The following is a 12,444-nucleotide window of genomic DNA, read 5'->3' as shown; positions in this document are numbered from 1 at the left end:
AATCAAACCTGGGCCATTAGGGTTTGCAAGCAAATGCCTTTAAACACTGAGCCATCTCTCCAGTTCTACTTTAGGATTTTAAAAAAATATATTTATTTACTTGAAATCAGAGAGAGAGGAGACAGACAGAATGGTTGCACCAACCCCCTGTCGTCTGTTCTGTCTGTCACAATCAGAGCATCTAACCATTCAAGTGAAGGGAATTTTTAAAAAATATTTTATTTATTTGAGAGAAAGAGGCAGATAGAGACGGTGGGCACACCAGGGCCTCTAGTCACTGCAAATGAACTCCAGATGCACGCACCACCTTGTGCTTCTGGCTTACGTGGGTTCTGGGGAATCAAACCTAGACCCTTTGGCTTTGCAGGCAAATGCCTTAACTGCTAAGCCATTTCTCTAGCCCTGAAGGTGTTTTCTTAATGTCCTCACCTACAACAACTTTTCAGGTTTTTACTTTATTTTTAAAAATTATTTAAGAGAGAGGCTGGGGGCGGGGGAGAATATGAACATGGGCACACCAAGGCCTGCAGCTGCTGCAAATGAACACTATAGACGCATGTGCCACCTTGTACATCTGGCTTATGTGGATTCTGGAGAATCAAACCTGGGTCCTTAGGCTTTGCTGGCAAGAGCCTTAACTGCTAAGCATCTCTGCAGCCCAAATCTATTGTTAAATGTCATTTTTCTTTTGCCCAGAGGCAAATCTCACCATCTTCAATACCTGTCTAAAATTTTCAAAAATTTTAAAATCTCACAAGTCCCTTTAGAAGGTCTTTCCAGACTTTGTAACCACTAGTCTCTTGGTATTTTAGATATACCCTTTCATGATTTCTTTTTAAACACCGTATTGAAACATTTTGAGTGTTGATGTTCTCTAGGAATCAGAATATTTTATCATCTCCAGTGTCCACTCCAACACTAGCACCAAACAAATGTGTAAATATATCATTCTTTGTTGATGGTCATGTTTTTCTTTGTTTCTTTTTAGAGACAGACTCTCACTATACATACCCAGGCTTTTCTTAATCTTGGTATCCTGCCTTGACCTCCCTAGTAGGTGGAATTACAGATGTATACTACCATGCGAGGGGCCCGACATCATCTTGAATTTGGAATTGACTTGATACATAGTTTGTGATGAAGGATCTCATGATTAATCTGAAACAGAGCTAGACTAATTTAGGAACAGATTTCTGCATTGCAAATATCTCTGTCCTGCCCACCAATTGGATTCTCGGTTTCTTAGGAGGAAAATACGTGTCTGTCTGTAGCCCTGAATCAGCTAGTACACTGGTCTTTACTCAGATTCTTGGATTGAAAGAGGTTTCAGACATGAGTCACAAGAGCTTCTACAAGGTAGCAGACCCAACAATATAGAGCTCTGGAATTTGACTCTTGAAGTGGAAGTGTGTAAATCATCTTGGTGGAGGCCAGTGCAGAGGAATAGAGAACTGGCACTCAAGAATCCAAGGGGCCGGGTGTGGTGGCGCACACCTTTAATCCCAGCACTTGGGAGGCAGAGGTAGGAGGATAACTTGAGTTTGAGGCCAGCCTGGAACTACAGAGTGTATTCTAGTTCAGCCTGGGCTAGACCGAGACCCTACCATGAAAATAAAAAAAGAGCCCAAGGGGACAAGCTGGGGTGAAATATACCTATAATCCTATGACTCAGGAGGCTGAGGTAGGAGGATCATACATTTGAGGCCCTCCTATGGGAGTCCTATGAAGTGGGATTGTGGGTCACCTCCCTCCTCCAGTACCTTCCTGCTAAAAACAAAGATGAGCCGGGCATGGTGGGGCACGCCTTTAATCCCAGCCCTTGGGAGGCAGAGGTAGGAGGATTGCTATGAATTCGAGGCCACTCAGAGTACATAGTGAATTCCAGGTCAGCTTGAGCTAGAGTATCCTACCTTGGGGAAAAAAAAAAAACACAGAAAACCAAAGATGGGCTGGAGGGATGGCTTAGCAGTTAAGGCTCTTTTATGCAATGCCAAAGGACCCAGGTTTGATTCTCAAAGACCCACGTAAGCCAGATGCACAAGATGGCGCATGTGTCTGGAGTTAGTTTGTAGTGGTTGGAGCTGCTGGTGCGCCCATTCTCTCTCCCTCCCTCTCTTTTTCTTTTGGGTTTTGGGTAGGGTCTCACTGTAGTCCAGGCTGACCTGGAATTCACTATCTCAGGGTGGCCTCAAAGAACTCAGAGCAATCCTCCTACTTCTGCCTCCCAAATGCTGTGATTAAAGGTGTAAACCACCCTGCCCAGCAAGGAAATGCCTTTAAAACAAACTATGTTTTTAAGATTTATTTATTTATTAGAGACAGATTAAGAGAGAGAGAGAGAGAGAGAAAACGAGTATGAATGTGTGTGTGAGAATGGGTGCACCAGGGCTTCCAGCCACTCCAAACGAACTCCAGACGTAGGCACCACTATGAGCATCTGGCTTATGTGTGATCTAGAGAATCGAAGCTGGATCCTTAGGCTTCGCAGGCATGCGCCTTAAGTGCTAAGTCACTCTCCAGCCTGGAGTTTGTTTTTTATTTGGGGGGGGTGGTGTTCAAGGTAGGGTTTCACTCCAGCCCAGGCTGACCTACCTGGAATTCACTGTGTAATCTCAGGGTGGTCTCAAACTCACAGCGATCCTCCTGTCTCTGCCTCCCAAGTGCTGGGATTAAGGGCGTGCACCACTATGCCTGGCTCTGGAAATACTTTTTTTAAAAGAAACAGAATATTAGTCACAAGGCAGAGGTTGGAGGATCACCCAGAGTTTGAGGCTACACTGAGATTACACAGTGAAATGCAAGGACTAGGCTAGAGTGAGACCCTACCTCAGAAAACAAACAAAAAGAAACAAAATATTGTTGGTTCAAAATTAAAATGTTAGCTACCTCTAGCTTAAGGGTGTTAAATTCTAAGTGATTAAATTTTATTTGTCTTAGGTTGCTATGTTAATTCCTGTTTATTGGTTTGTTTAGAGAACATAGTATAAACATGTTCTGTAGAAATGCGTTACATAGTTTTTTTGTTGTTGTTTTTAGTGCCTTAATATCGTTTAGTGTTTTTTTAAGTGAGCCGTGGTAGATTAACATTTATGTGATTTCCATTACCTTAGTGCCTCTCAACCTTCCATGTTTTGGGACTGTGTCCTGCTGAAACCTTCACTATTTAGTTATCATTAATCTTTTCTGTATGCGTAGTAAAACAGCATCACACATACTACAGTCCATCGCTATTCTTCTTGGGTTGTTCTTTTCTTCCTCTTAGAATAAATAGAACCTGTGAAGTGCTTTGCAGTGTACTTTGATAGTATCTCTTTTATTCCTTTGTTTCAACAGTTACCTCTTACATCCCAGTCTATAATTTGTTTCTATCTTTGTGTTTTTTTTTTTGTGATTCTTTTAATTGTATTTTTCTCTATTATTTTTATCTAGAAGGGTTAGGAGTGGAGCTCCATGTTAGAATGTTTACCTGGGATATAAGGAAAGAAAAGTTTGCTTTCCACTTGGATGTGGGCTGATTCTGCGATCAATAAAATCAGATTTTTTTTTTAGCATTGTACTTTATGGCAGTAAAATAGTTAATATCATTGCATATATAGTTATTGTAAGGGAGGAAATGAATTGCTTACTATCTCAACACCCCAAAATAATCAAACTTTATATGTAAAGAGGGATGGAAAAATGGAAGAAGGTATGAAGAGAAGAATGGAAAATAGATTTCCAAATCGAATATCTTCAGTATCATTTTTACCTCACTTGTATAAAATTAATATCTTTTAGTTTTTCAAGATAAAGTCTCACTCTAGGCCAGGCTTACCTGGAATTCACTACGTAGTCTCAGGGTAGCCTCAAACTTACAACTATCCTCCTACCTCTGTCTCCCAAGTGCTGGAATTAAAGGCACACCTGTCTTTAAAATTAGTATCTTTAATGCTAGTGCAGAATACAAGTAATAATTCAACACCAAGCCTAATTAATGCTTGGCACATAAGATTTAAGTAAATAATTCAGGCTGGAAAGATGGCTTAGTAGGCATTTGGATGCAAAGCCTAAGGACTTAGGTTCCATTCCCTAGTTCCCATGTAAAGCCAGATGTACAAGGTAGAACATGCATCTGGAGTTTGTTTTCAGTGGCTAGAGGCCCTGGTGTACCTACTCACCCCTCAACCCCCCTCCCCGCCATCCACCTATCTGCCTCTTTCTCTCTCTGTCAAATAAAAAAGAATCACATGAGCTTATTCCCCCCTCTTCCCCCAAGATTTCCATGGAGAACGATTATCTGGGACCTCGAAGAATTGAGAGTCTCCAAAAAGAAGATGCTGATTGGCAGCGGAAAGCCCACATGGCTGTACTATCCATTCAGGATCTTACTGTCAAATACTTTGAAATAACAGCTAAAGCTCAAAAAGGTAAGGTTTTCAATAAGCCATTCTGAAGATGAATGGTGGCTTTATGTTCTGAATACTCATACTGAGAAGTAAGGAAGGATGACTCATTCCGGTAGTTAGACAAAACTACTGTTGGCAGATGAGAGAATCCTCTCAGCTTGCTCTAGGTGCGTGTGCATGCATGTCTCCTTCCTGGCATCAGTGGCAGAGGATAGAGCGGTCAGGAACAGATACAGATGAGGGTGACTCATCCGGTAGTTAGAGAAAACCACTGTTGGCAGATGAGGGAACCCTCTCAGCTTGCTCTAGGAGTGTGTGTGTGCATGTCTCCTTCCTGACATCAGTGAAGAGGATAGAGCGGTCAGGAACAGATACAGATGAGGGTGACTCATCCCGGTATTTAGAAAAAACCACTGTTGGCAGATGAGGGAACCCTCTCAGCTTGCTCTAGGAGTGTGTGCGTGCATGTCTCCTTCCTGGCATCAGTGAAGAGGATAGAGCAGTCAGGAACAGATACAGATAAGGCCATTTGAGTCTTGATAAAACAAGCTAATGGAAAAACAACAAACATGAGGTAGTTGGCTTTGTGCAGAAAGATGACCTTTCACCTAATGCTCACACATTTGAATTAAAATAGTTTATGCATGCAAATGTGGAATGCAAAACTATAAAACCCACAGAAGATGAGCTGGGGAAATGGCTAAGTAGTTAGGAGCTCTTACCACTTAAGCTTGAGGGCCTGAGACTTTCAGAATATGACTCTCCAGATCCCAAGTAAAAAACTGGATTTTGCCACACATGTCTATAACCTCAGTTTGCCAGTGGGGAGAAAGCAAAGACAGGACAATCGTTGGGGCTCCTTAAAATGGCAGATTCAGGTTGAAGGACATAACCCATCTTAAGGAAGTACATGGATGAGCAATAGAATAGATCTCTCAAATTTCTCCTGTGGCCTCTTCACACATGTGCATGCACTGCACGTATACCAGGCCTCACATATTTGTCACATATGTGCATTACAAAAAGAAAAGGTCACCAAAACATACACCTTCTAGAAGAAATAGAGAAAGAAGGGTTGGGTAGGTGGCTTAGTGAGTAAAGTGCTTGCTTTGTAAACATGAGGACCTGAGTTCAGGTCGCAGAATCCAGTTAAAATGTCAGGATGATGGTACATGCCTATAAACCCTACCACTGAGTGGCAGAAGCAGGAGGACCCCCAGGCTCATTGGCTAACTAGTCAAGCCAAATCAGTGTGCTCCTGGTTCTGAGAAACCTTGTCTCGAAAGGAGAAGAGAAGAAAGGGGAAGAAAGGAAGGAAGGGAAGAAGGGAGGGAGGATGGACTTTGCTTCTCAAAGTTAAATCTGTTTTAAGGAGAGCTTTCTTAGCACCAGTACCAAATATATAAACTGTAAAAGTCAAAACATTTTAAAGAGCATAGATTATGCACAAAAAGCTTGATAAACTGAATTTAATCAAAATTTTAACACATTTGCCTTAAATGGGCCTGTTTTTTAATAAGTAGTCATTTCAAAATATCATGTTTTAAAAATAGATTTAACATGATTACCTTGTAAGAACCAGTACTCAGTTACTTTGTTTGTTTTTTGAAGTAGTTCAAGGCTGGCCTCGAACTCAGAGATCCTCCTGAGTATTGGGATTGGGATTAAATGTATGCCCACCACACCCTGCTCAGTTATTTTTTTAAAAAAATCATTTATTTATTTTCAAGCAGAGAGAGAGAGGAAATGTCAGAGACTCTACCACAAATGAACTCCAGACACATGTGTTACTTTGTGCATCTGGTTCATGTGGGTACTAGGGAATTGAACTTGGGCAAGGCAGGGTTCAAGTGCCTTTAACCACTGAGCAATCTTAGCCATCTCCCCAGCCTCACAAATAAGTTCTGATATCTTTAGTATCTTAAAAGTCGTTGTACAGGAAATGGACAGTAATTACATGCTAAGAATATGTTTCATTCAAAGGTGATATATAACAAAATCTCCAATAGCTAATATGACAGGTAGCTAATGACGTACAACTGAATAACCCAGCAAGCTACTTCCTGGACCAGCCTGAAATGGGAAACAAGAGAACAGAATCCTCATAGTTAGGCATATGCAGTGATTAATAGGGGCATAGAAGGATTTAAACAACTACTGTAGTTATGCTAACTCACTTAAGTTACCCAAAGTCATCTTTTACTCATATCTGTACAGATGTTGATAATTCATACTTTGCTTATTCTCTTAAGATTGCTGGGAAGATTAATAGATAAAGCATGAAAGAGTACTTTGAAATGGTATCATTATTAATAGTTATAGCAGTATAACTTTGAAAGTTAATAACACTGGACTCTTTTTTTGTTTGTTTTTTTTGAGGTAGGGTCTCACTCTATCCCAGGCTGTCCTAGAATTCACTCTAGTCTCAGGGTGGCCTCGAACTCATGGTGATCCTCCTACCTCTGCCTCCCAAGTGCTGTGATTAAAGGTGTGCACCACCACACCAGCTTACTGCACATGTTTTTGAAGATGTTGTACAGCTGGTCAGAGAAGTCATCTGCAGAACAGTATTTCTGAAGATGATTTAAAGATGTCAGAAAGAATATAGACATTGTTGACCACCTGGGGTAGGGAATATGTATAGTCACTGAAATCTAAGAGTTTCCACTCTTTAGTGTCCAGTTGTTGAAAGTGTGTATCTAAAGTTGTTTTGTGTCTTCATGTTTCTTTGAAAACTCACTGTTGACAGCTGTGTATGATCGAATGCGCGCAGATCAGAGGAGATTTGGTAAAGCGTCATGGGCAGCAGCTGCTGAGCGCATGGAGAAACTGCAGTGTGCGGTTTCTAAAGAGACTTTGCAGATGATGAGAGCCAAGGAGATATGCTTGGAACAGAAGAAACATGCACTAAAAGAAGAGGTAACACAATGATCAGAAAATATATGAAATAAAAATTAGTAAAGATTTACATTAATTACTGATTTCAGTAGAAACTTTAATACTGTCTTTAATACAAGGCAGATGTTTTTCTCATTACACAGATTGTTGATTTTCCACAAGATAAATATTTATGACAGGGCCAAAGACTTCCACCAGTGAAAGAGTTAACATGTGATATTTCATAGGCTTTCTGTTTAATGGCAGACAGCAATATACTACTGTTGAACCAGAAGAGGCTCACATTAGAACTTTGTTGTCTCCTAGTAAAATGCTTTACTACCAGAATAACTTTAGGAACAGTTTCTAAGGTAGTAGGTCTGTGTTGGAGTTGATTGTATCCTGTCTGTGCCATCATCTCTGGAACAAAGTGGGGCTAACTCAGGTTCAGTTTTCTTGGCTGTGCTTCATGAGGAAGAGTTCTTCATGAAGTGTAATAGAACTCAAAAAGGTGGCACAAACATTTTGCTCCTATGAGACATTACTTAACTAGAAGGAATCTTAAAAGTCCTTGAAAAGAATGGCTAATCTTTTTACTCAAAACATATGTAAGGTATGGAAATATGCCTCTTTGGTTAACAGTGTTTACTTGCAAAACCTGATAGACTGGGTTCAATTCCCCAGTACTCACTTAAGGCCAAATACAGCAAGTGACATGAGTTCAGAGTTTGTTTGCGGTGGCCTTGGCACACCCATTCTCTTCCTCCCCACCCCCATCTCCTTGCAGATAACTAAAAAACATACTTAAGGTGGTGGTTTTAAGTTTTCTGATTTTTCATTGCTATCTCATTCATCCTTTTTGTTTTTCTCATTGTGTCCAAGTAGAGCGTTGAATGCACCATTGATACCAAGTTATGCTTTAAACAAGTGATCTTGTTAGATGCGTGCTAATTTTAGTTATTTTCTGTGCCCTTATTTTAAAGTCTACTATGATTAAACTGTGCCACAACAGATTGTTCTTACTGAAAAAGCATGCATTTTATTGACCTCAATGCTAGACTAAGTGCCTGACAGAAATCAGTTTAAGGGAGGAAGGGCTTCATTTCTGTTTACAGTCTTAGATCGTAGTACATCATGGCAGGGAAGCTGTGGCAGCAACAGCTATGGGTAGCTGGTCACATTCTACAGAGTGAGGAAGTAGACAGAATGAAGGCTGCTGCATGAAGCATTCCCCCTATTTTTTCTTCCAGGCTTTTAAGAGTTTCAGGTCTTACATTGAGGTCTTTAATCCATTTGGAGTTGATTTTTATGCATGGTGAGAAGATTGGGTCTAGTATTTTTCTACATGTAGTTGTCCAGCACCATTTGATGAAGATACTGTCTTTTCTCCAGTGTGGGTTATTGGTGCTTTGTCAAAGTTCTAGTAGCTGTGGTTACTTGAACTAAGGGCTGGGTCTTCAATTCTGTTCCATTAGTCTATATTTTACGCTAGTACTCTACTTTTTTTTGTAGTATAGCTTTAGATCAGGGATGATGATACCTCCAGAGGTGTTTCTTTTCTTTTTTTCTTTTTTTTTTTTTTTCGAGGTAGGGTCTAACTCTGGTCCAGGCTGACCTGGAATTAACTCTTATCATCTCAGGGTGGCCTTGAATTTATGGCATTCCTCCTACCTCTGCCTCCTAAGTACTGGAATCAAAGGCATGTACCATCACACCTGGCTCAGAGGTGTTTCTTTTGCTGAGGATATTTTTAGATATTTGAGGGCTTCTACCATTCCATATGAATTCTGAGATTTTTTTCTATCTCTGTGAAGAATTGTTTTTCATTTGTCTATTTAATTTTGAGACAAAGACGGTCTCTCTATGTAGTTCTGTCTGGCCTCAAAGGCATGATTCTCCTGCTTCAGCCTCCTGAGTACTGCTTTTCTGAAACCCAACTTTTCCCCACAGTAGATCTTCTGTGAAAGCCCATGGTTTTTCAAAGTACTTCAGGTACAAAATCCTAAGATCACCTGTAATTTTTCTCTATCCTTTGCTGCCACTTTTCCTGCCTTTAAGAATTATATACTACTCAAGCTACCCGGCTTAATTCATTCCACAAACATTACAGTTTTACACAAAATTTCAATGAGTGATAGAGAAAAATGAATTTCCCGCCCCATCCAGCCTCTAAATGATCTTCTTAAAAACTACTTTTTTTAAAAGCATGATTAAGACTGTCATTATATTTAGGGGTCTAAAGTATGGTGAGCCCAGAAAGTCGCAGTCTAGTCTAGGCTGGCCTCAACCTTATCGCAGTCCTCCTACCTCTGCCTCCTAAGTACTGGAATCAAAGGCATGTGCCATCACACCTGGCTTTATGTATATTTTTATTAATGTAGTTTTTTTTTTTTTTACATTTCTGTGTTTATTATTGCACTATTCACAATATCTATGAAATGGAAAATGATTTCTTATTTAAACATTTGAAATTGTAGTGAGTGCTCAGTTATTTTAATAAGTCAGATAAAATTAAAGATACTATTTCCTAGGAGAAGAGCCTCTGATTTTGAAGAAATTGTAGCTTGACTCATCATTAAATTGCTTCATTTTTTATGGCTAGAGTAAGTAACTCCCCAACTTAGATTTTTTTTTTAAATTTAATTTATTAGTTTTCTTTTCAGTGAATACAGGCAGTTTGGTACCATTATTTAGGCTCATCTGTGATCTACCCCCTCCCATTAGACCCTCCTTGTTAATGAAAATGGGTCGTGCATTGTGGAGTTAGCCCCCAGTTATTAGTATGTTTTATGTAGACTATCTTGCTTAAAAGTTAAGACTTTTTCCTCAATTAAATTTTATTATTTAACTTATTTTTTTGAGATAAGATTTCACTACATAGACCAGGCTGGCCTTGAACTCACTGCATAGCCCAAGTTGGCCTCAAACTTGATTCTCCTCCCTCTGGCTCCCTAGTGCTGGGATCACAGGTAGACACCGCTCTGGCTTAGTGACTCTGTAGCTGTGTTGACCTACGTTTGTTTGAAAGATAGTGTGAAGCAGACCCATGACCTAAAAAGAAATCTTTTGTTACTGGAGTAAATCACAATTTTGCTTCCCCTTACATTTTTTATTTGCCCCTCTTGGATAGTGAGATTGAACCTTGTCCTGGAGCATTTCCATGCTTGTGCACCCTCTCTGAAGGATTTCAGCCTCGTGAGCTTCCCTGAGGCACTTGTTTCTACTATAGTGTCTTTCCTAATGAGCTTGTTCCTTCACCTTACCAGCTCTCTGGAATTTCTCTGAGGAGAAGTCCCCGCCTTTTATGAAGCAGGTTAGCTTGTTGTTTCTGGGGTCAGTCCTCATGTTGGTCCTTGTCCTTGACTCCAGGCAGGGTCTGTCATTGTTCCTGTTCTCTACATCAGGCTGATTGCTTCTGATGCTTCCAGGAAATTCTGTCTCTGCCTCTCATCTCACACCCTTCCAGGGACTTTTCCTGGCTGAGTAGTATTAATGTTTAAGTTCACCTTGATTTATTTTTTTTTTATTATTCTCCACCAGTCAGAGTTGTTTTGTTGTCAATGCAGATGCAGAGTTTGCAGGGCGGCTCAGAAGCCATCGCCCAGTTGGATCAGTTAGAAGCTAATTATTATGATCTGCAACTTCAGTTATATGAAGTACAGTTTGAAATCTTGAAGTGTGAAGAGTTACTGTTGACAGCACAGCTGGAAAGCATCAAAAGACTTATCTCAGGTATGGTGTGCATTTAATCACAGAAGTTCACAGAGATGGACTACATAGAAAAAATGTATTTATGTGCCAGCTATATTTTTTCTGCTGAGACTTTTTTCTTTAAAAAGTTGTTAAACAGGGCCGGGTGCAGTGGTGCATGCCTTTAATCCCAGCACTTGGGAGGCAGAGGTAAAAGGATCATCATGAGTTCAAGGCCACCCTGAGACTACATAGTGAATTGCAGGTCAGCCTGAGCTAGAGGGAGACCTTACCTTGAAAAACAAAAAACAAACAAAATTTTTTTAGTTGTTTAAACAGAAATGTGAATGATTGTGTAAAGTTATACAAATGACTTGAAAAAAAGCAATGCATCTGTTTAATAGCTTTGGTAATCTTTGTAAAATGCTTTGTGAAAGACTACTTTATCTACATTCTGAATTTTCAAAAATTCTGCTAGGTATGGTGGCACACACCTTTAATCCCAGCACTTGGCAGGCAGAGGTAGGAGGAGCGCTGTGAGTTTGAAGCCAGCCTGAGCTACATAGTGAATTCCAGGTCAGCCTGAGCCAGAGTGAGACCCTACTCTGGGAAAAAAAAAAAGTTCTCAATTTTCATGGGTGGGATGTGGTCCATATTTATTGAGCACTTACTATGGGCCAGACACTGCTAAATATTTTACACACATTCAGTTTGTGAGGCATGGGTCCTAAAATGAATCGCTGTAACAAAGAAGACTGTTATTAAGCAAGACTCTTCTTTCATTACAGAAAAGAGAGATGAAGTGGTGTACTACGACACTTATGAGAGCATGGAAGCCATGCTGGAGAAGGGGGAGGCGGCGGCGGCTGCGCACGCCCAGAGGGAGGAGCTGCAGAGGCTGCAGCAGAAGGCGCGCCAGCTGGAGGCTCGACGGGGGCGTGTCTCGGCCAAGAAAGCCTACCTCAGAAATAAAAAGGTGGTGGTTCTTCATTACTTCATCTTTCGTCCAGTATATCTATGTAATTCAAGTTCTGTTGTGATTTATCACTAATACTTCCATAGCTTTTAAAGGAAGTAAGCATGATCTCTTCTCAGTAGTCAGTTTGTTGTATTAAACATTTACATTCCTGTCAGAATTGCCCTCTTAAATACATTCAAACAGCCAGTGGGGGTGGCTGCACCCAGAGAAGTCATAGAGAGTCATCTTGGTGATCAGGATACCGAGCTTTGTGCATTTCTAGTGGTGCTGGGTCTCAACCAAACCAAATTCTCCCTCGTTGGTATGTATTAAGACATCAATTTAATCAGTATTTTGTATTCTACATTCTGAGGATTCTCCAAATCTGAGGTAGGGGGTACTATCCTTGGGAGACTTTGCCTATTTACAGTTAACATTCAACCCCCAAGCCAACCAACTGAGGTGGCAGGATTGCTGAAGGAGGGAGGACTGACATAGGATAGCTGGAAAACAGGAGGCTAGAGGCACTAATCC

The 12,444-nt window shown here is 40.5% G+C and overlaps 1 protein-coding gene across 1 annotated transcript in view; it reads left to right on the top strand.

Moving 5' to 3' along the window:
* Nucleotides 1-12,444, top strand: part of Jmy (junction mediating and regulatory protein, p53 cofactor) — a 72,816-nt gene that overhangs the window by 41,382 nt on the left and 18,990 nt on the right. The window contains exons 3-6 of the mRNA XM_045133403.1: nucleotides 4,256-4,406; nucleotides 7,135-7,304; nucleotides 10,829-10,994; nucleotides 11,741-11,928. Coding sequence (XP_044989338.1) covers nucleotides 4,256-4,406; nucleotides 7,135-7,304; nucleotides 10,829-10,994; nucleotides 11,741-11,928 — 675 coding nt within the window. The remainder of the gene's footprint in view (nucleotides 1-4,255; nucleotides 4,407-7,134; nucleotides 7,305-10,828; nucleotides 10,995-11,740; nucleotides 11,929-12,444) is intronic.

Source organism: Jaculus jaculus, chromosome 14 (assembly GCF_020740685.1).
Source record: "Jaculus jaculus isolate mJacJac1 chromosome 14, mJacJac1.mat.Y.cur, whole genome shotgun sequence".
Lineage (NCBI taxonomy): Eukaryota > Metazoa > Chordata > Mammalia > Rodentia > Dipodidae > Jaculus > Jaculus jaculus.
Note: the sequence above shows the minus strand (reverse complement) of the source record. Positions and strands in the feature narration are given on the sequence as shown.